The sequence below is a fragment of the Oculina patagonica genome, chromosome 14, assembly GCF_052425735.1.
Source record: "Oculina patagonica isolate OP01 chromosome 14, crgOcupat, whole genome shotgun sequence".
NCBI lineage: Eukaryota > Metazoa > Cnidaria > Anthozoa > Scleractinia > Oculinidae > Oculina > Oculina patagonica.
This window is the reverse complement of record NC_135771.1, coordinates 4,508,087-4,532,100: the sequence shown is the minus strand read 5'-3', so window position 1 is coordinate 4,532,100 and position 24,014 is coordinate 4,508,087. Positions and strand designations below refer to the sequence as shown.

Here is a 24,014-nt window from a genome sequence, read left to right as displayed (position 1 = left end):
ATTTAACAACTTGACTGCGAGCCCGAGTTTTCTATGAGCGAATAGTCAACGAAGCGCATGCAGCCGATTTAACTTTTGCTCAAAGAAACCTCGGGAGAGAAGCCTCATGGTTATAGTAGACACTATAAAGGATTGCAGTCCAAAAGCTACAATTTTACGTATTTTTAAGCCAAAAAAAAAGAACAATTTTCCCTTCTAAGAAAAACGCGCGCATAATTGTGTTCTATCAGCGAACAAAAAGCAATGGTAGAATCGATCAGATTTGTGCATCAGGCTACGTAAAAAGGGCACCATTTTTTTAATTTTTTACTTATTCTTGCCTCTTTAGTTGCTTCATAAAAGTTCGATCAATGATTTGTGCCTAAACTGATTTATTCTTGTGTATTTGTTGTATCTTTGTTAGCTATGTTCCGTATGTGCTTCCAACCTCTTGGAATGCAAAGTGGCCGTATTCCAAACCATGCTATCAGAGCTTCTTCACAGTGGGACAAAAACCATAATCCAACTCGGGCTCGGCTCAACAACAAGTAAGCTCTTTGCCTGTCACTTCCCTTGAACTGCGAGCAGTCCCTCTTTTCTTAGTCCCGAGGGTGAAGCGAATAGAGAAAGAGCGCGAGTTGAAAATTGGCCGTGGAAAATCCGTTCTTTTTGCTTCACGCTCGAGGGAAATAGTTTTAACGCCCTTGCATCTATAAAGAAACAGTTGGACTTGCATTTTTAAGGACGTCGATACACACTGGACTTTATATTTGAGCTGCCAGGGAATGGAACAAAGCGAGAAAAAAGCTACAAATCATAATTTAAGTTTAAAGAATTTTGGGCAATCGTTTTGAAGTCTGTATTTTAAAAATCAATTTCTGACAAAAAACGCAAGGTTCTTGACAAGGTACCAAAAGGTACGTGAGTTTCAAGATAGGTTTTGCTATGATCTTAAATTATAGTTGAATGCTAAGTTAAAATAATCTTTGTTATGACATTTACAGACGTGTAGGTCGTCTCGTGGGCGCGTGGTGTGCAAGACGTAATGACCGTAACCAATGGCTACAGATCGACCTTAGGGGACCCACCAGGATAACAAAAGTCACCACTCAGGGGAGGTACGATGCAAACCAATTTGTCAGGAACTACTATCTGTACTACAGTCAGAATGGAAGGACTTTCTTGCCAATCAAGGAAGGAGGAAAGATTAAGGTTTGTGAAATAGAGTGTTATTTTTGTAAAATATTGAATCGTAAGGCTCAAAGTTTGCAAGAGTGTCATCAAACGCACTGTCAAATTCTGAATATACGTCAAAACCCTCGGGTGATTTTTTCTTTTTATTGCGCTTGTTTTCGAAAGGCTTTTTGTGAGTGTTATTACTGGAATGAATTTTGCGTTTCGAAAAACGGGTGTACTTAACTTTGAAAGGGAATTTGTGTCTGAAAAATTTCAGGTGCAAGTCTGAATACATGTACTGGGCTTTTATTGGTGCTGGCGGCGGTATGTTTGACGCGTTTTTGGGTCTTTTTGAAATGACGTGGCGGAGGGTTATTTTCGGGGTAGGCTTGTTAAAACATCTTAATTTTATGTATGTCATGACTTACAAAGAATTGTTGTTTTTAATATTCAGCTCTTCCGAGGCAACTTTGACAGGTTCTCACTGGTAGAACAACCAATCGACCCAGCTGTTAACGGACGCTTTGTAAGGTTTAACCCCAGATCTTGGCACGCTCATATATCTATGAGAGTTGAGGTGTATGGTTGTCGCGCAGGTGAGGATGAAAAGACTTAACGGAAAAGCTCAACTCAATAAAAACGAAGTGGTCGATTTTAATCCTGCAAGATTCACTATTTACGACGTAGCCGGCTTTTTTAAACGCATAGATATTTCATCATAATTAATAAGCTGATTCATTTTAATCGACTAACTAAACGACTGACTGACTGACTGGCTGACTGATTGATTGATTGATTGATTGATTGATTGATTGATTGATTGATTGATTGATTGATTGAGTAATTTATTGATTGATTGATTGACTGACTGACCGCTTGATTGATTGATTATTTGATTGATTGATTGATTGACATGTGTCAGATTATCCTGTGATTTCCCGACCTGTCGTCCGTGCTGTCATTAAACCTGGCCGTGGCTGCTCCAAGGTTGCGCTCCGCTGCTACTTTAACATCCGGGGAAGAAGAAAGAGTCGATTTATAGCACGTGTGCAATGGATTGTGAACAAGAGAGTGACTAAAACTGAAACTGTACGTGGAACTCATGCTGAGCTGTTGGAGAACACGTATGGCTTCAAAGCTGGAACAACGGTTTGTAGATTTACTTGGCCTTTTGATTTAGACTAGAACATTTAACTAATGGGTCCTTTCTCCCAATGTGTGGCTTCATAGCTCGTTTGGTAGAGCCATCGCAACGGTATCGCGTAGGTCGCGTGTTCAAATCCTACCATTGAAGCCTGAATTTTTTCAGGCTTCTTTCTATGTAATTTTTTAAATTGCAATTTTTCTGCAAGGATCATTTCTTCTCTTTACATCTTTTTGCAGTTCAAATATGAATTCTTGTTTCGCCCAGCTGTGTGCTTCACCAAGGCTTCAAATAAATTTCGTTTATTGTCACGATTATCAATTCTAGTACAATTCTATTATTTCACGGAAAATAAGAACTCGCACTGAATTGCCCTTCTTCTGATGCGTGGCCTCAAAGCTCAGTTGGAAGAACAATGACAAAGAACGATATTTTGCCCAACCCTGCACAGTGATAAATAACTTCTTACTGGCTAATCATTTCTTCTCGTCTTGTAATCTAAATAACAATGTAATGCTTTTGCATTGGATTCTTGAAGGTCGCATGCCGAGTAAGGGCAAGATATTCCAGTGGAAAGGATTGGACGATGAACACGAGAAGTAAAGACCTTTTCACAGGCATCAAGGTAATGTCTAAATCGCACCTTTCAATACTTAGCTTGAAATAAATTTCCTTAGTAATTTTCTACATACTAGTGTCTACTTGACTGTGTACTGATACAAGAAATTTCATTGCACAGGGAGTGAATTTCACGCAAACCGATATCGCACCATACGGCATTACACGAAATCGGTTATTTGAGTGAGTTTCCTGGAATCGCATATCTTAAGAAATAAATATTTATTTTTGTAAATTCACTTATCACTTTCCCCTGATGAAGACTTAAGTTTAAGCCGAAACGTTGGGACATTTCGGACATTTTACGAACATTTTATAACAATTTTTAACCAGAGTAACGTTTTTTATTTTTATCATGAAATTTTATCCTTGTTTCCCTTTGATAGTAATCCTATTTTCTTGTTACGTTCAACAGTTTTTTTAAAAAAAATTCTTACTGAGACTAATTCCTTTGGTTTCTTTTCATGATGCGTAGCGTAAACAAACAACACAACGGATCTTGATCGTCTTTGAGTAGGTCGTCCTCCACCTCCTTGGCAAATCTGTCGTTTTTATTCCCCATTGTCGAAAAATAACACCGACCGCTCGAGTTGCTTGCGCATGTTTTACGTGACTCACTAGTGAGTAGGACTGGTGTCGAAATAGAATTCCTCGCTTCGATAGCAAATCAACATGCGAGTTATATCTGTGCTGTGTGATTCGATGAAGAAATTAATTTTTCATCTCTCTAATTCACTTGTATTATTTTTTGCAGGTTCACCCTAAGACGCTTTCAATGACGGACGCGTCGGGTTGGAAACTAATCAAACTACGCAGTTTCCTTCCAATCAGATGTCACGGTCGCAGGAGATGTGCTGTTATTGTAAAGCTTCAATCTCACACGCGTTTCGTGACTGACAGGTGCCGAATGACGCTGACAGAAAGAAATAGGAAGAATTATGGATTTTATGTTAAACCTGTGCGAGATTTCAGGAAGCTGAGAAGACAAAATATCCGAGTTCACTTCAGTCCTATAAGGTCCACACCTGGGCTCTGTGGATTTTGGAAGGGATATAGACTTCCCCCAATCAGGGTAAGTAATTGATTTAACATGTAAAAAAAATAAAAAACCCAAAAAAAAAAAAAAAAACCAATACCTTAAGTTTTGGTGTGGCATTTTGCTTTTCATAAATAATTGACCTTAAATTTGGAAGGTTGTTTGCGCCTGAATAAAGAATACTGGGCGCCGTAACTGGTTATCAAAAGCCGAAAATCAAAACTCTTAAAAACATAACATAATGATTCTAAAAAAAGCAAGTTCTGTTCTGCAGTCTTGAAACGGACATCAAAAGTCTATGAACATACTGTGATGGCATAAAGCACCACACAAACCCTACAGAAAAGGGTTTTACAATTCGGGCAAATAGTTGGGGGGCTTATTTCAGGTTAAATTATTCTCGTGATAGTTATGGTGGAAGTTAGATGACCTTTTTATAGAACTACATGCAAGCTGCTGACATCCAGTGACTTAGTAACCCCCGCTGGCCAGGGGCTTAAGAATGACTCAATTTCCTTCTACCGTGCCTTTTTTACATTTATACTAACAACAACAATGAAAAAAGCATTTTTATGTGTGCATCGTGTTCATCCAAACAATTTTTGATTTGATTTCTAGGTCGTAACGTCCAACAGGGGTGCCAAGAAATGTCAAGGAACTGGAGATCCACATTATCGAACGTTTGATAACAAGTAAGTCAATCTTGATTTTAACCATTTACCTCTCAAAACAGTCCAAAATTAAATGTCAGGTAAAAAACTCAATACAAAAGTATAAAAAAGCTTTAGGAAATTGATGGACAATGGAAATGGACAATACAAACTTTCGAAAATTATGGACAAAACTGATGGACAATACTTGTAAATACTGTTTTCTCTGTATAACTAGTTACTGATTCAACTGTGTGCTGTCCTTATCTTAGGTATTACGACATTTTGAGGAACGCTGGAACTTACGTTATGGTAAAGAGTTTGAGGAGGAACTTCGAGGTACGGTTACTCTTTTTTTAACTTTACTGGCAGAATTCTTGCGCACCGCTTATACGGACCGAGAACTATTGCCTATGAGAGTATAGGTCTGGGTAATGACGTTTTAAGGAAAGTCTTTTGTGAGATAATGTTGCGGCGTTTGCACTTAGTGAACATCGAAAATCACAACTTTCTGTTAAAGTATGTGTGTGTTACTTTGACTGAGACGGCTTGTTGAGAACATCAGCGAAAGAGGGTTAAATTCACGCTGGCCTCTCTTTCATGCTAAAACCCCATAAAGCATTATCCCGGATGACAGGAAGTTTTGTTTTATCGGAAGCTGGGAGGTGATTACTCACAATCTACATTAAATCATTTATTTCTTGAAGAAAAAAATGTCTTTAACCCAGTGTGTTCCTGTTTAGGTGCATGCACGTATCTGGCCTTGCTGGCGAGTGGTGTGTAACTGTGGTGTGGCTATCCGTGAGAACAATGACGTGGTCACTATTGACATGTGCAACGGACCATGGCGTAGGACCAGTCCACGTGTTGTCCAGAAGTCACGTGCGCCTCTTGGAAACCGAATGAGAATCCGAAGATACGGATCTGGTCAAAGCACGCGTTTTAAGGTTTGCGACATCTTCTTTATTGTTTGGAAACATTCCTCAAATTGATTGTGTTGTCTGATAAATATATTCTTTTGCAATTGTTTGATTCAACTTAAAATGCAAAACAGGAAAATACCAAAGTACAGAACGAACACCGAAAACTGATGAATACTGATACAAACTTACAGCACACTTGATCGTGTTGCAAAAGGCAATCCATTAATCCATAATCCACAAAGGACAAAATTCGGGGAAACCTCAGTAGGGGTCATGAATGGTCCCTCAAAATATCGCAGTGCTCGCAAAATTAAGCTTTTGCTCGGAATGCTCGCAAAATTTTAGTGGGTGCTCGTTTGCTCGTGCTCGCAAATTTTTACAAGTGCTCGCATGCTCGGTTTTAAGTGGGGTTACTTTTTGAAAAGTGCTCGTTGCTCGCAAGGCTATTTTTTGTCAATGTTCGTGCTCGCAAAGAAAAACGCTGTGCTCGCATGCGCGCAAATGCTCGCAAAGACCATTTGATACCCCTCTCAGTGTAAGAACCTCTGAAACTCACCAGTGACTTAAAACAAAGAACGACAACAAAAAACTCTGAAACAGTATAGAGTTTCAAAACAAGGAAAAATTTCACAGGTTCTTACGCCGAGGTAAACCCCAAAATTCGAGAAAGAGCGTAGTGGTGTATAGCGCTACAGAATGTGCATTCTAAAACTGAAATACTTGGTTACGTAACTCTCCGTAGAGGGTTGCGTAACTGGTATGCAAACATGAGGAAATCTGCCACGGATAACAATTCTTAATTAATTTAGCATGTGTTAATCAAAGTAAAGAAATGCCAAAGCACAATATCCCGACCAGGCTTTAGTTACTATCAATTAACATATTTTGTGTGGCAAAATCTAACTGTTAGTCTTCTCGTGCCTTTCCCCAGGTCATGATGAAGTCCGGTGCAGTGGTCGAGGCTCACTCTGCATACTGGGGAATGAGTCTTTACGTCACAGTTCCTGGTGTAGACACGGCATCTACTGTAGGACTCTGCGGAAACAACAACGGTAATCCAAATGATGATCTCGAACGAAAGGGTATCTACACCTTTGCCAATAAGTACAGGTACGTTGCAGGCAACATATAGCCTCAGTTTATGCGACTTAGATTTACTTTCCAACTAAAAGAGACTATGCTTGACTTACTACTTACTGGTAAATAAAGACGCTGGTCTGAAAATCAATTCAGTTACATGTTTATTTAGAATATTGCTGCCGAGTACGCCCGCTTAAGGATTCAAGCATGTATTACAGTCGAACCCCTATTAAGCGGCCACCCATTAAGCGGCCACCCCCTATTAAGCGGCCAGTTACTTAAGTCCAGAAAATGTTGTCAGTATAATACTGTAAATATAACCCCTTTTAAGCGGCCACCCCTATTAAGCGGCCAAGGCCACCTTTCTGCCGTCCCGATGAGCGTTCTTCTATTGTTTTTACCTCTATTTAGCGGCCAATAAGAATGTCATATACGATATTTAAATTAATTTCCAACAAGCTCAGAACGCGACGGCCGATAAAATCATTCAAACACAGGTTTATTGTCGTCTTCCTGTGATTCCGTTATTCCTTTTCACCTTATTTTGAATTGAAATAATGTTACCTTTTAAAAAGACCTTATGCTAATTTCTGACAAACCCCTATTAAGCGGCCAACCTCTATTAAGCGGCCAGTTGCCATTTCCCCGAGGGTGGCCGCTTAATAAGGGTTCTACTGTATTTATTTAATCATGGTTTGAACGTTTAGACCATAGGGAGTTAATTGTTAGCTATGATTGAATTAGATTGTAACGGATAAGAACACAGACCAGAAGCTTTCTTATTTTGGGCGAATTTGCAGTTATTTTTAAACATCTTAAAGTCTACTGCTTCTCCAACGTTTAGTCTTACCTTAAATTTAAGTCCAGGAAAGAAATGGTCGTTACAACAAGGTGGTCGTCAGGTGTGGTTCTAATATGTTGTTATTATTTTTTGTCTTTTCAAGATTACGTCCTGGTACCAGTCTCTTTGAGAAGCTTCCACCTCGCATCTCCTCATCAGCAAAGGGACGCGTTAAACCTTCTTGCGCATGCGTCAAGAAGGGCAACCGCCGTTTCAACACATGTGACGTCAAGCCCATACCAGACACAGACAAGGGCGGGAAACCTGTTAAACCAATCAAAGTTCGGCCGCATCCGAAGAAACCCGGAAAAACCGATAACCGAGATTATGACCCGAACGCTGTCAACTATGTTTTTAGACCTCCTAAAGTGAAGTACCGAGTCCCTACCTGGCCAACTCCAACTGGAATAACTCGCAAGAAGGCGATAGCGCATTGCAAGAAGGAAATGAGGCGTATCTTACGTGTATGTAAGAAGATCGTTAGTGCCAAGAAGCTCAAAGTCATGACAGAATGCGTGACAGATATTAAGGTAAGCTTTGAATGCGTGACATAAGTAAATTTCTTTTGTAACATATTCAACGTGACATATTCAAAGTAAGTTGTTGCAAGTGGTTGGTTTTTTTTTTCATGATTACTATTAAATTACTTAATTATTTACAATTAAAGGTCAGACATAATTCGGGAGTTTTGTAACAGGTGGAAAGGGTATTTTTATAACAGGAAACAATGATTTGAAATGGGCAACAGAAAATTTTCTTACCTGTAGTATTTTCGCTTTGCTTTTCCTTTTTTGAAATGTAATTTCGGGCAGAGTCTTTCAATAGAACGGACTTCTGTTACCGGATTGTTGGGTTAAAATCAGCTAGTAGAGAAAGCTATCTCAAATGTGAGATGTTTTTATTCAAAATTTCAATTTGAAGGTCCCAAGTGATGCATCCTGTCAAACGTATATGAAAATTTTGTAGCCATTAAGTTTTTTTTTTTTTTAATTTATGCTTTCTTTTTTTAATGTTTAGATTTCAGGAAAACTCTCGATGGCTAAGTCAGCTTTATCCAGTCTCCAAGACGCTTGTAAAACGGCAGCACTGATAAACCCCAAAAACTACAAGAAGAAGAAAGGCCGCCTCGTCCCAAACACAAAAATCCTCAGCAAGCTCTGCCCCGACAACTGCAACAAGCGAGGGCGATGTGTCAATGGCAAATGCCGATGCTATCGCGGCTACGCTTCAAGTGATTGTTCTGTGGACAAAAGGAAACCACCCAAGCTGGACGGACTGCAGTCCAAGGGATTGTGTGACTTGAGGAAACGTGCATGCCGCTTTGCTAGTGTGTACGGGCGTGGTTTCTGGGAGGGCCATATCAGCTGCCATATACAGAAAGCAAGGGTATGTCTATAAACTTGTTCCTGTGCTGTTGTTCGTTTTGTGTTTTTCCTTGTTTTGTTTGATAAGACTGTAAATGTGTTTCTGTATCTGATGTATACTTGTTAGAAAGTTAAAAGTTAAACTTAGTTCAGGATGTGTATCCGTCTTCAATCATTATCTTTATAACATGTATACGAGATTATATTGAAGATGGGGATGAATCTATTAAGCTGTTCAAAACTGTCAGAGAAACAGGTAGTAAAAAACGCGGGTAGTAAGAAACGGAGAGGATTGAAACCGGTTTCAAACTTGCGTAATTTGATTGATAGTGTTACTTTGGAACAAAAGTGAAATGTTGATTACATGTGATCTTGTAAAAACTGTGATTTTTTTTTAAACCACTTCTGTGTATTACGTAGCCTAGGTTTATCAATTATGTATGTTTAGCTGTTTTCGACCTCAACGCTTATTAAGTGCTGCGTACAGAAGGATCCACCTATTTCGATTTGGTCAAGGAGCAGGGATTTCTAAAGTTACGTATAAAGGGGCACTGAGTCACCCTACTTAATCAATCCCGCCTCCTTCAGTAAAAGAACAACCTTTGCCTTGCAGTTGCTTACCTCTACTACAATAATAGGAACCACTTCTTTTCTTTTTTAGTTGCTGCGTCGCAAATGGCGTGGAATCGGTGCGCAAAAAAAGAACCACGGCCATTTACAGAGTTTCAGAGAAGCAAGATGTAAACTTCCATTCAAATTCCCCACAGCAAGAAAACTTCGCGGTCTTCCACTCAGAGTGTTAACGGCCATTTCTAATAACGGTGTCTTGACCAGCAACCGTCTGAAGTTGGTGATTTTCGACTCAGCGTGTCATAGATGCTTAGCAAATGGACTCTGCTGGCGAAAGGTGACTTATTGTTGTTGATGTTCATTGTTGTGAAAGGTGACTTTGTTGTCGTATTTTTGATTTCGGGTTGAGGTGGACTATTTTCAAAACATGAACGCTGACCATGTCCCTTTAAGTCTTTTCGCTTTTACCTATTTCATATCCTATACGAACGCCCGTAAAAGAGAAATTTGAGATCTAAACGGAAAATCCACAATAGTTAGATAACAGTACCCGGATCTGATGCCGGTCTCTGATTGGTTACATTAAAAGTAACAACTAACCAGAGGTAGCGTCCAGATCTCGGAAGCGCTTTGTCATCGGTATGGAGATTTTCAGCTTGAATCTTGTGTCTCGCAGGGGTTCGCATGATCTGTTTTGTTAAGCTTCCTACTCTTCCCCTCACTCAAACCTATTTGCATTTCTATGAACACAGAGAACTAACTGCATCATTAAGGGATTATGCTATGCTGCAAATGAGCGTCATCCAACAAACCGAAGACTTAAATGCGTTCCACAGATCACCAGGAGTGCTTGGACAAGAGGTTAGTAATTTTCCTCAGTTCCACGTTATGGGCTTGCGTTTTTCATTCCGACGTAATTCTGTACAACCACTCAAATTCACCATCCAAAGACCGAAGGCTCAGTATCGACTATTTTTGAAGATTGAATTTTGCTATCAAATGGCACTTGTTTTCTCAGCTTAATAAATATTGTCAGTCATGGAAATGTTCACTACTCAGTTGGGTCTACTTGGGAAGTAGGGGTGGACTGTTGGTTTGCGCGTCGGACGCAATATCGATCAGCCTGGATTCGAGCCCTGGCTTTGGGCAAAACAGTTTAGTGGAGGGGTAAGCTGCTAAGACTACTATTTTATTAAGGCTGCAGTGGTGATACCCTTAGTTGCTTCATACTACAGAAGTTAGAGTTAAGCGCCAGTAGTTGTGGACCATGAGGTTCGTGAAGATTGATGTAATGGAATGTAATGTAAAAACTTTATTTAAACACGGGAAACCATCAGTTACAATAAGCTCAAGTATTAAAAAAACTAAAACTAAAACTGCTTTACATGATTGCCGTGTGGGAATCCGATACGTCAGCTACCTTCTTGATAATTTTCTTAAATTTATTAACCGCTGTAAGAAAAGCTTCGTTTTAAATAGTTGGTATTTGGTTTGGGTAGCGTCAGCTTTCCCTCAGAGTCTCTCAAGTTATAAACAGAGTGACGCTGAGAGAAAAGGTTTTGTAGGTAATCTGGATGTGGGTTAACTAAACTACCTTTCCGTTTTTCCTTCAGTATCACAACAATACAAACCATTAGGAATGAAGAATGGCCGTATTCCATCCCGCGCAATTACTGTCTCCTCTAAATGGGATCGCTATCATGGAGGAAATCGTGCCAGGCTTCAAATTTCACGGCGCGGTCGTTACGTAGGAGCCTGGTCAGCTAAACATAACAACCCATACCAGTGGATCAGGGTGGACTTCACCAGACCTGTCAAGGTATTGGCTGTGGCCACTCAAGGTCGTCAGGACTACAGCCAATGGGTGACAAGATACTATCTGACTTACAGCTTTGATGGAATCCACTTTATACCCTACTTGTGCGGAAAGGTAAGTTTAAAAAAACTTAGGCACGCAATGCGTGCAAGAGTATTTTTTGGTGAGGTTGGCGGAAAAAATGTCAACCAAAATTACCACAAAATTCCAAAAGACGTTTATAGTGGGTTTATTATTGCAGGGGAAGGTGGGGCACATTTTGTCTGGGGGTGAGGGAAGGGGTTCTTTAATTTATTGTAGGGCGTTGTTGATTGTAAAATTTTTATAGCTATAATCAAAAAAGATATTACTAAGAATGTCTGGGCTAATAATTAGTGGAACGAATTTTGCGTCTAAAACATTGTACAAAAACATCGCATTGTATAACTCTTTTATTATAAGGAGATAGCTCTACAAAAGAGGCTTACAATCGGAATAAGCTATCTTCGTTTTGAGAGCTTAATTAAATATGAGCTTATTTGTTCAAAACTTTGGTATGGTATTATCGGACGAAGTTTTCCTTCTGACATTTCAATGTCTGCTTTTTTTTCGGGGCCTTATTGTCTTATTTTAACGACTTCTCTTTTGTAATCTTTCCTAGTTTTAACCACTCTTGTTCTTTTGATTTGCTGTTTCTTCTAGATTTTCCGTGCAAATAGGGACCGAAACACAATCGTTAGACGGCGGCTCTCTCCCGCAATCCGGGCACGTTTTATCCGCATTCACCCAGTCGCGTGGAGAGGACACATCTCTCTGAGGGCTGAATTCTATGGACACAGAACTGGTGAGAATTAATAATGCTTCCTTAAAGATGGTTCAAAGACGTCCACTTTAAAATCTGAGAACACGAGTGTTGAAAAAGACTTCAGCACACTTTCCAAATGCTGACTTTTTTCACTCACAAAAATACGTTATACTCTATGAAGTTTAAATCAATTGTATATCTGCTATAAACATTAAAGGAACTGTGTCACGGATTTGAGCCAAATTTTGGCATAGGAAATGGCCACCAAATTCGGTAAAATATAAAAATAACGGCTTAAAAATGTAAAGGAACATTGCAGTAACCTGCAACTAAAAGAAGGTACGGATTGCCGAAAGTGAAGAAGATTGAAACGGATTGCGATATGGGTTTTTGAAATACTGTTGGGCTGAACAGTTTTCAAAGTTAATCTCGTTTAATTGTTACTTTAAATTATAACGCTCGGGAGATATATTCGGTTGTAATGAAGCTATGGTTTTGTCATATAAATCCATATAAGTAATTTCTTCGAAAACATTAAGCTATATAGCGAGTATTTGGAAAAACGTGACACAGTTCCTGTAAGTTAAATGTAAACCGCGCTTTACACTGTTTATCGTTGTAGCTGTATCAAGGCTACCTCTTGGTGTGAGTGACAATAGAATACGTGACAGTGCTCTGAGTGCTTCGAGTTTCTGGGACCGCTACCACACCGCCTCTCGTGGAAGACTTCATATATGCAAGTCAGGAAGACTCCGAGGAGCTTGGTCAGCACGAAAAAATACCCGAGGACAATGGCTACAGGTTAGTAACTGGCTTAGGAAAGGTTTGTTACTGGTTTAGAACTGGTTGGTAATTGGCTTAGAACTGGTAAGTAAGTGGCCTACAACATGTTAGTAACTGGTTTAGAACTGGTTCTAGACCAACAGGTTGAGATATCGGGTTGCTCCTAGCCCCCTACGCAGGCGCTGTTTGGGCTTGTCACTCAATTGGCACACAGTCATTTCTTGACAAGCCCGTATAGCGTCTGCGCATGAGGCTAGGTTGCTCCGAACGTGTTTTTTCCTTCCCTCCATAGAGCCACAGCAGAAAAGGCACTGAGAACCTCACGAAAGAAAATGTTTAATGAGCAGTTCAATCAATAACTGTGCTGATGCATATTCCTTAACTAGTTTAACAAAATGTGAATGTCTCCTTGTAGGTCGACCTTCGTAGCCGTGCGACAATCGTTGCTACTGCAATCCAGGGTCGTCAAGACGCCAACCAATGGGTGACCAGTTACACAGTGAAATATGGCAATGATGGAATACGATTCCGCAATTATCGGTCCGGACGAAGAGGGGTGAGTGAAAAAATCTACAAGATATTTAACAAAATACAGATAATTTACTTTTCTATGCACAGGTGTTCGACATAGGAGCTGGCATAAATTTTGTTACCCCTTGTAAAGGATCAAAAACAAAATTAACATTTTATGAAGTGGAAATGAATAGGCATTCTTAACAAAGTGCATTGTTCTTTCCTTGAAGTTTATGAAACTCTAATGAAAGTCAAGCTTATTTTACAGGGTTCGTATAGGTCATGGAAAATCTGGAAAATTATGGACTTTTAGAATTTCATTTTCCAGGCCTGGAAAGTCATGGAATTTAGTTTGGTTCATGGAAAGTCATGGAAAATGGTATTGATTGTACAAAAAAATTAGGCAGTCTATTTTTTGTGACGAAAAGGGTAAAAACGTACCCGAAATCAAGATAATTTTTGAAAATTTCCAAGAAAAATGGTCAAATTAAAGTCATGGAAAAGGTCATGGAAAGTCATGGAATTTCAAATGCTCAAAAAAGTACGAACCCTGGTTTTAGTCTTACGGCGCTCATTTGTGTTTAAGACTCATAATACTAATATGAATTATCTTGTAGGTCTTCCGTGGTAATCGAGACAGAAACACAGTGGTCAGGAACGCTCTTGTGCCCTCCATCAGAGCTCGATATGTGCGTATTTACCCGCTATCCTGGTACAGACATATGTCTATGAGAGTGGAGTTGTACGGAAAATATTTGAGTAAGTAAAGATAACCTGTTTTGTAAAGATTCGTTTGAGTGATTTTTATTACTAAATGGTTCAAAATCTAGGTATTGGTTGTAACCAATCAAAGTCGTTCCCCTGCTTGTAGCAGAGCCTGCTCAGGTTGCCTCAACAGGTTCCTCCTGGTGGATTTCGGACGGCCTCTTTTCTTTTTAAATGGAAAACTAAAACTGATCTTGATTTGTTTCAAGTGGCTTCTTCTGCGCTTTTCCTGGTTAGATGTCTTCCCGCGCTAGCCTCTGGTTACATGGTTTCCCGTTAACTATTCATGATAAATATTTATGTTGCAGACACATTGATCCCATTGTTCACATTGTTTCATTGTTTGTCACCGCCTTTAACAACAACGATTTGTATTTTCAAGGACCACGCCCAGTGGCCAAACCTCTTGGACTTTCCAACAACCGTCTGAACAACCGCTACATAACGGCATCCAGCATATGGGATAAATACCACGCGGCCTGGTTAGCGCGGCTGCACAACAAAAAGCGTGGGCGCTACGTGGGTGGATGGTCTGCTAAAGTGAACAAACGAGGCCAGTGGATACAGTTTGACTTCAGGCGGCCGCGAAAGATCGTCAAGGTGACAACACAGGGACGATCGGATTATAATCAGTATGTGACTCGGTACATTATCAAATACAGTGCTGACGCTTTCTATTGGACGCCGTACAAGAAAAACAGTCGTGTGCAGGTAAGATAACTTGAGTATAAGATTCGCGTTAACAATTTTAAAACGTGAGAATCTTATGCGTCGATCGTTTTGCTGATGATGAACTATATCGTAACATTGTCAAATAAAATAAAACAGAAAACAGAAGCATAAAATGAACTCTTATAGATAGGAGGGTTACAAGGTTATCAGTTAATTTTGTACTGTAAAGTGTTACCGCCACAAAATAAAGTTTCTTACTTAACGCTAATTTAATAATACTAAACTAAAATAACTGGAAGAGGAAAATTCCATAGACTTAATCATTGGACGAGGTTGTATGGGGAGTCCAATTTGTCAGTCAGAGGAATTTCTTGCATATTGTGCACTGCACCTCGTACTGTCTAATTTGGGAAATTACTAGATAGTTTTTCGATTGCATGTTAGTATAGCGGTCAGAAAGAATTGGGAAAAAAGTAGTGATCTGTAACAAATCATTTCTGCATACATTTTATTGATAAACATATGACACTGTAGTTAACGTTAATGAGATGTTCGAGGACACATTACAAAGTTAAATTCCTTTTATTTACTTCCGCCCTCAGGTCTTTATTGGAAACAAAGACCGAAACACAGTCAAGTCCAACGTTTTTGATCCACCAATCAAAGCGCGATATGTACGTATCTATCCCATTGCTTGGGTGGGACATATGTCTTTGAGAGCAGAATTCTATGGAGTCACCTTACGTAAGTATTGCATTATCTTTTGTGTACAAATCGACTTGTATATACGGCAGAAACTGTGCTGAATGACTTTTTGAGTGCTAAATGATCTGCCCATTAAAATAAAAGAATACTCCCATGAGCTACAATATTTTCAACTCAGAAAAGGGAATATTTATGACGTTGACTGAAACAGTGAGACTTTTGTTTTTCCTTTGTTGTTTGTCCATCTCAAGAAAAACAGCTGGATTTGAAACTATCGAAAATAGATGAAGGGTAAAGGGAATTTCTTTGTTGGCTTTGCGACTTATTATATGTTTATAAAGCTAATGACGGATGCTTGCACTGCGCCCGTGATTACTGTGTAGCGCTGTTAATTTAATATTAACTTATTTTCCCTGGATTACTTTCCAATAGCTCGATACAGCATAGAGATTGGTTTAGAAGATGGCAAGATACCAAACAGGGCGTTCACGGCCTCCAGTAAATGGGACAAATACCACCGTGCAAATCGTGCGAGGCTCAACTCCGTGGCAAACAGACGCTACCGTGGGGCGTGGTCTGCAAGGAAGAACAACAGGCGTCAGTGGATACAGGTCAGACTGGCTCGCAGAACAAGAATAACCGGTGTGGTCACTCAAGGTCGACAAGATGCGAACCAGTGGGTGACCAGTTACAGTATCTCGTACAGCTTGAATGGACGCAAGTTCCGTCCGTACAGAGAAAACGGGCGTGTTAAGGTAAGGCATTCATTGTTTTGGTTTGCACTATAGATATAGTTTGGACAGACATGTATTTTATTGGATTTACCTTTACCAATGATTTCATTTTAAGCCAACGATAGTAAAAACATAATCTTATAGTCCCTCTTGTTCGCTGTTTTCACGTTTTCATCGTAATAATAGGTATCTATTGAACTTTACTTTAAACTGGAAGTATTTGGATGAAACCCTAGTGTACTGGATTCAAATGAAGCTACTAGCAATACTTTAATGTCGCGTTGTTCTGTTCTTAATTTTTTGAAACAATTGTCAAATTTTGTGCTTTGGCACTCTTAAAAGAAATTTGAAAAAGGTTAAAAATGCCATAGTACAGAAGTCAGAAGATAATTAGGGATGAAAGAAAACAGTTAAGCCACACAAGAGTAGACAAAATTATTAACAAAAGAAAAATCGCTATAGTACAGAAGATAGTTAGGGATGAAAGAAAACAGTTTAGCCACACAAGGCCAGACAAAATCATTAAAAAAAAGAAAAAATTAACGTATCTTCCTTTATCCTTTCATTGTAGATCTTCCCAGGAAACAGGGACCGCAATAGCCATGTGTCTCACAAGCTTCAAAGACCTCTTTACACGAAGTTCATCAGATTCCATCCCATCACGTGGTACGGACATATCTCTATGAGGCTTGGGCTCTACGGACAAAGAGCTGGTAAGAATCCTTTACCAAATATAGTCTTGACTGTAATGAAGCCGAATGCCGTGCAGTAGCAACCGTTACAGTTGCAATCATCTTAATTCTTATGCATGGAATAACACGAAAACGAGATATTCCGGTCGTTCTTGCTTTCTGTTGACCCATAATTCGCCTCTGCAGGGTCTATTCTTTCTCCTTAACATATGAGCTCGAATGTGAAATTAGCAAGTGACTGTGAGTACCTTGTTCGCGGCAAGCGGAGTGTTTTAGACAGACAGACCGACGGACGGATAGATATTTTAGGTATTTGCATAAGCAGCCTACTAAGGCCGAATTGCATGATTTTAACCTCGCCCCCGCCCGTCTCCTGTTGTGCCCATGATTTTCACAGCTTGGGTCATTTGCTTCATTTAGTTTTGGGAGAAAATTTGGAAGCAGTATACATGTGAAATGGCATGCAAACAAGGTGTTAGTAGCATTAGCTCAATTACGTGTGACTTCAACTTTTCATTCAAACTACAGTAAGAAGCTAAAATCGCGCAAACAGTTGGTCCCTAATTTTGATGTTGTTATCTCAGGTGTCCGAAGAGCAGCCCCTAAACCAATAGGATTACAGAACGGTAAAATACCCAACAGTGCTATCTCAGCCTCGTCACGATGGAATCGTTACCATGCTGCTTGGTTAGCCAGGCTCAAACGGCCAAGACGAGGACGGTATGCAGGGGCCTGGTGCGCAAAGATAAACAACCGCGAACAATGGCTACAGGTAAACTTCAGAGGCGCGAAAAAAGTGGTTGCTGTGGCAACCCAAGGAAGAAACGACTACAACCAATGGGTGACGCTGTACTATCTGTCGTTTAGTGTAGACGGTACTTACTTTGCCAAATACAGCAAGAATGGTAGAACAAAGGTAAGAAAAATGTTTTGAGGATTAGTTTTTCAAGAGACTTGAGTTGCGTCTGCGAGCTAGTGGCGACAGCGAATTTTGGAGTTTACAGGATAGCTTAACAATTTGCCTTTTTCAAAATAAATGTAGACTGTTCGCAGTCCCCAATTTTCCGTGAAGTCGTAGAGATCAATCGTTAAGTCCGAGGGGCCGCCATCTTGGTTCATGAACGCGAGCGAAAACTGGGGAGAGTGCAAAAACACCGTGGGTAGGGATGCGGGTGTTTATATTGTGGGGATGGGGGAGTGGTGGTTATACAAAGGAATTTGCTAGAAACGTATTCTCCATTTTGATAATAAATTGAAAACTTATCTTGGCATTACTTGGTCAGTTTGTGGAAGATTGTTTGAGGAAAAATCCCTCTGAGGTCTTGGATCCTCCAGTCAGAAAAATTCCATTGAGAAAGAAAGTCTTCGGTTAAGAAATTTTCTGTTGTTTGAATTTAAACAATCTCTCTTAACCCTTTGAATAACTCTTTGGTTTTCTTCTTTTAACTCTTCTCTTTTGTTCATTTTTTTCAGTATTTCAGAGGAAACCGAGACAGAAACACAGTTGTTATGCACTCATTGAAGCCAGACATAAAAGCACGAGTTGTTCGTATTCATCCCGTCAGATGGGTTAATCACATCTCAATGAGAGTTGAATTCTATGGACGAGCTGCTGGTAGGTCACCAAAGAAAGTTTGTTCTACTTTTTTTGTAGTCTCCCGCACAGCCGTTTGTAGTGTCGTCACGCAACGCTCCTCCCCACAGTTGCGTGACGACACTAAAAACGGCTGCGAGGGAGACAATTTTTTTTGCTTCGTTACCATGTTTCCTTCTTGGTAGTTATGGTAAAGTTTCAAAGGTGCTCAGTGAGAGAGAAAAATGTCACTTTTCCAAAATACTTTGAGATGACAACGCTTTAATTCACACAAGTAGAAGACATTAACCTTCAAAACTAACGTTGTAAATAAAAAGAGTTTTGGTATGAGAAATGTTCTTGTAAATATTCTTCGTCAACACTTGAATTTGAAAAAATGAAATGCACTTCCGAAATCTGATTACTCCTGGTCTGATTACTGCTGGCGTACTTACTTGAAATCAAAAAGGAAATTTTAGTCCTTTGGAGAGGTCAGTTTTCTAACCTACTTATCTTACATCCATTCTTGCTCGTTTCCAGTGCCTTCTCGGTTGGCTCTTGGAGTCGAGGACCGCCGAATCCCGGATGGAGGATTCAGTGCGTCATCCAGCTGGGACAGAAACCACGGTCCTAAGCGCGCTCGACTGAACATCCCCAGACAAGGAAGATTGACAGGAGCGTGGTGCGCACGCAGAAATAACCGCGCTCAGTGGCTGTTGGTTGACATCACTAAGCCCGCGCGTGTTGTTGGGTTCGCTGTACAGGGTCGACAGGATTATAGCCAGTGGGTGACAAGTCTTAGGATATCATACAGCAAGGATGGAATACATTTCCGGTATTACACTGAAACAAGAAGGCCAAAGGTTTGTTGATATGTTACATCCATTGATGGGATAAATTATTACATGCAGTAATTAAGAGTTTCGTCACAGTTTCTTGTCATACGAATTGTATGCGGTTTTCACTTGAGTACCGAAAGTAGTTTTCGTTTGCTTTGGTTTTGCATTACTACGTTTAGTGATTGGTTTAAAAATCTCGCGCCATTTTCTCAACCAATCAGAAATGAAACCAAAACCAACTGTGACTCGCTCATGCACGATTTCCCGCGCTTCGCGCCAACTACATGTATTTTCTTCGAGTTTTGATTGGTTCACTGGATTGTCTGTGTCCTTTGTTATTGGTCAGAGTGATTACTTTGGTTTTGGTTTTACTACACTCAATTAAAAACTGCTCTATACTTTAAAGTAATTGATTTTGCAACGTTGAAAGTAACTTTCAAAGAGAAGCTCAAGATAGTTAACTAAGATAGAAAACGTTCATAGAAGAAATGAGTAACTAAAAAGAAGCAAGAATGGTTCAAATTGGAAAAGATTAAGACGAATTACGAATAAATAGAGGAATCACGGTCTCCTTTTGAAAGACAAGGGAGGGTAGATTGGGACATCTCACGGTATAACAAAGTCTTAAAATCGCATGTAGTTACAGAAACATACATCAATTGGTAGTAAGATGAAAGAAACTTATCAACTTTCGTTTTGTTGACAGCTTTTCCGTGGAAACAAGGACAGAAACACTGTCGTAAAGAACAATTTCAGACGCGCCATTGTTGCTCGGTTTGTCAAGTTCCATCCAGTGCGTTGGCATGGCCATATTTCTATGAGAGTCGAACTCTATGGGTATCTTCTTGGTGAGTATTCGGCTTTCATGTCTAACGGCTTTCGATTGTTGAGAATATTACAAATGTCTACATGAAATATATCGAGTGTTAGATGCAAATAACTATACTGCTGAAAATTTACATCGTTCTTTATCTTTGATCCTTAGTCCGTGAAGCGCCGGTGCGACCAAGCGGCATTTCAACCGGAAGGCGTGCTGCACGTCAAATCACGGCCTCCAGCTCATGGAACAAATACCACGCTCCCTGGAGGGCCAGATTACATCAGCGAGTCACAGGACGCTATCGGGGAGGCTGGTCAGCTAGAAAGAACAATCGCCGGCAGTACATACAGTTTGATCTTAAGAAGCCTTATAAGATCGTCAAGGTGGTGACTCAGGGACGATATGACGCCAAACAGTGGGTGACAAGCTTTATTATTTCATACAGTCAGGATAAATATCGATGGATACGGTACAAGAAATACGGAAGAGTCAAGGTAAAAGATTACACTAGATAGCAACGCTTGATTAACGCTAAGCTAGAAAACTGCTGGGTGGACAAATAAACCTTCTGCTCTGCTCTTCTGCTCTTTAAGTATTAAGCAATTGGAATTGCCAATTTTGAGATGAATAATACCTTTTGTTTGTATTGTGAGCAAAAACTTCAGTCTTGGTAATTTCCGCTATCATTAATAATTGCTTAACGTCTTGAAGCTTGCTGTTTATGAAAATGCTTGGCTGTCGTTCTATATTATTTTCCCTTAAGTTATAAGCAAAACAAGGAAATTGACTTTTTAAATTTGTTATTTTTTGTTTGTGTCAGATTTTCCCAGGCAACAAAGACCGAAACTCGCTTAAGGAGAACGTGTTTGTCCCGACGTTCAGGGCGCGATATGTACGTATTCACCCCTGGACATGGGTAGGACATATCTCTATGAGAGCTGAGTTCTACGTCAGGCAAATATGTAAGTATATGCTTATACACAGATTTGTTAGACACTCTTTTTCGAGAAATTTACTTCTTGATTTAATCAAAAGATAAAAAAGGAGAAAAGTTCTAATGTACCATTACTTGAGCGAGAAAGAGAACCCCTAAAATCGAAGTTGGTAATGTCCATTGGCAATTTTTTAACACAGGCGTAAGGAAGCAATGAGATACAAATTGTCAATGCAAGGAACATGTACTTATAGAAAATGGCCATTTCACTCAAAAAGCTATTGAGTATATCATGATTAATTGATAATTATCTTGATTAAGACGTGTCTTATTGGCACAGCTGTCTTTCGATAACTTGAGTAGGACGCCTAAGTTGTTAAAGCTCTCAGTAAAACAGTCAACAAACATAGCGGCGAGTATCTTAAAATCGACTCCCATTTTTACTTCCTTTTTACAGCTCGTAACTCTGTACCAATTGGCGTCGAGGACGGCAAGATTCCAAACAGTTACGTCACTTCCTCTTCAACATATAATCGTTACCATGCTCCCTGGCTTGGACGACTCAACAACAAAGCCCGAGGCCGAAATAAGGGAGCCTGGTCCGCAAAGAAGAATGACAAGCGACAATGGCTGCAGTTTAACCTGGGAAGTCCGACTTTAGTAACAAAGATTAGAACACAGGGACGACAAGATGCCAACCAGTGGGTCACAAGGTATAAGGTGTACTTTGGAAATGATGGAGTGCGATTTATACCTTATAAGAAGGGCGGGCGCGTTAAGGTGAGTCAGCAGATGTAGTTGAACGTCTTTACATCGGCAATCCTGGGGCAGAATTAGTTGGCCGTTGTTGAGAGCTAGTTTCAATAAGGATACGATAAAATGTTTGGTTGGTGCATGATCGGGACGAAATATCCTATCCGTCAGGTTGTAGAGAGCTGGCCATTAGTAGAGATCCAGCTGTAATATTAGAGTAAAGAGGCAGTGTTGTGTTTTATAGGATTGTAAGTGCACTACGCTGTTGTTCGTTCTCTTTTAGTAAACAGTTTTACCTAATTCGATCTGCACTTGGATGAAATGTTTAAATAATGATTCTTTTGGACGCAAAGAAAAGCTCTGAAACACACTACTTTCATAAATAGCGGGTTTGTGTTTACGTTCACCGAAAACGGCTTCTTAACTAGTTTGAATCCTTTTTTCACAATTTAATGTTTAGCTTTTATTATTCAAAGAAAACAATCAGTAGAGGAATAGGAATCAGTGATTAAATTTGTCAACATGGCAAAATTCGGAGGCTCTTGTCTTTGTATAGAACGTGCTTTACAACTCTCAGGAAACTACTCATTTGTCGTGTAGCTAAGGTAGCTATGTAACAACGGGTTGTAATTCCGATGCTTTTTCTCCTGGTCAGATATTCCGAGGAAACAGTGATAGGAACAGCATTGTGTCGCATCCTCTGCGTCCACCAATCCGCGCCAGGTATATCAGAATTGTTGTGGTATCATGGTACGGGCATATCTCTATGAGAGCTGGATTCTATGGACGCCGACCTGGTAAGTCATTAGTGGTATAGTACAGGAAAGAGTCCGGTTTTATGACGCCAATTTATCCTATGCCGCCAAAATTCAACTTCACAGGGTTTCATCGATCTTTGTAGTTACACGCAGCTTAGACTTTATCATTTGACATTCGTGACTGCAAATGTTCAAGTTACTCTTGCTGTTCAGCACATATCTTTGTGAGTAAACTTCTAAGCTTACATTGTCTGTGGTTAGGGAACTTTGATCTCTATCACGTGTGACACCCTTAACAGTCTCTGTAGTAAAAATCGGAGCCAAAATCATGTATGCAGGGGTTCAAGTGCGTTTTTTATCTCATCTACTACATCATTCCTAAATCCCATCAAGGCATTTTAGAATTTTCACGGTTAACTCCCGATAAATTTTCTTTGATAGTTTATTGTATTTCTTCTGATGTTGCTCTTTCAATGTTTTAAGGAATCATAAGACCTCGTCTCCTAGCTCTTGGAATGGCAAGTGGTCGTATAAGGAACAATGCCGTCAGAGCTTCGTCCATTTGGGACAGATATCACGCGGCATGGCGGGCAAGACTAAATGTCAAGCGACAAGCCAGGTATAAGTATCATCCGTAACTTACCCCTCTTAACACTTTTCGACTTAAATCTCTCGTCAAAAACGATACTATTTATGTCGGAAAAAGTCCTTAGGCACGCGGGTAATACATGGTTAAGTACAGAATTATGTCATAAGCATTAAGACACTTTCTTGTGACATATAAAAGGGCCTTATAATCAAATTATACACAAAATAACAGTTAACTAAGGTTAAAAAACACCAAAGAGGTAATAATAAATAAAAATGGTTAAGATTGGAGAAGATTGAGATGGATTACGAACTTGAACGACGATCTGAAAAAGAAAGACACATGTAAACAACCATTTTGTCTTACTTACAATAGCTTTAACAATTCTATTAAACAGCTTTAGAGGGGCGTGGTCGTCACGAATCAATGACCGTTTCCAATGGTTAGAAGTGACATTCAGACAACCCAAGAAAGTTGTGGCCATTGCTACCCAAGGAAGGCAGGACGCGAACCAATGGGTGACAAGATACCGACTTACGTTCAGCATGGACAAGATCCACTATGTGTACTACAAACAACTGGGAGTCACTAAGGTTTGTTGGTTTTTCTAACGAAATTTTGCATGCGTTTAGTTTCAAACCCGGAGGCGCAGTGACCTAGAGTCGACTTGATCGAGTGGTCCGGGTTCAAACCCTGCCCGGGGTCATTGTGTTGTGTTCTTAGGGAAGACTTTACTTTCACAGTGCCTCTCTCCACCCAGGTGAATAAATGAGTACTGTCAAACTAAATGCTGGGAAAAACCCTGAAATAAAGCTAGCATCTCATTCAGAGGAAGTAGAAATACTTCTAGTCGCTTATTTAGCTTGCTACTGAAACAAGAGATAAGCGGTGGCTTGTTCGATG

General features: G+C 39.9%; 1 protein-coding gene across 1 annotated transcript in view; it reads left to right on the top strand.

The window, feature by feature from the left end:
• Positions 1-24,014, top strand: part of LOC144638385 (uncharacterized) — a 177,126-nt gene that overhangs the window by 143,269 nt on the left and 9,843 nt on the right. Inside the window, 33 exon segments of the mRNA XM_078497600.1 lie at positions 404-527; positions 984-1,191; positions 1,610-1,751; positions 2,078-2,304; positions 2,838-2,924; positions 3,672-3,989; positions 4,572-4,645; positions 4,876-4,942; positions 5,347-5,550; positions 6,458-6,636; positions 7,551-7,977; positions 8,465-8,833; positions 9,473-9,718; positions 10,134-10,242; positions 10,995-11,311; positions 11,879-12,020; positions 12,604-12,782; positions 13,180-13,320; positions 13,895-14,036; positions 14,425-14,753; positions 15,317-15,458; positions 15,852-16,174; positions 16,725-16,866; positions 17,430-17,761; positions 18,319-18,460; positions 18,959-19,281; positions 19,964-20,105; positions 20,243-20,571; positions 20,898-21,039; positions 21,469-21,791; positions 22,420-22,561; positions 23,006-23,141; positions 23,509-23,704. Of these exon segments, the coding sequence (XP_078353726.1) occupies positions 404-527; positions 984-1,191; positions 1,610-1,751; positions 2,078-2,304; positions 2,838-2,924; positions 3,672-3,989; positions 4,572-4,645; positions 4,876-4,942; positions 5,347-5,550; positions 6,458-6,636; positions 7,551-7,977; positions 8,465-8,833; positions 9,473-9,718; positions 10,134-10,242; positions 10,995-11,311; positions 11,879-12,020; positions 12,604-12,782; positions 13,180-13,320; positions 13,895-14,036; positions 14,425-14,753; positions 15,317-15,458; positions 15,852-16,174; positions 16,725-16,866; positions 17,430-17,761; positions 18,319-18,460; positions 18,959-19,281; positions 19,964-20,105; positions 20,243-20,571; positions 20,898-21,039; positions 21,469-21,791; positions 22,420-22,561; positions 23,006-23,141; positions 23,509-23,704 (6,845 nt within the window).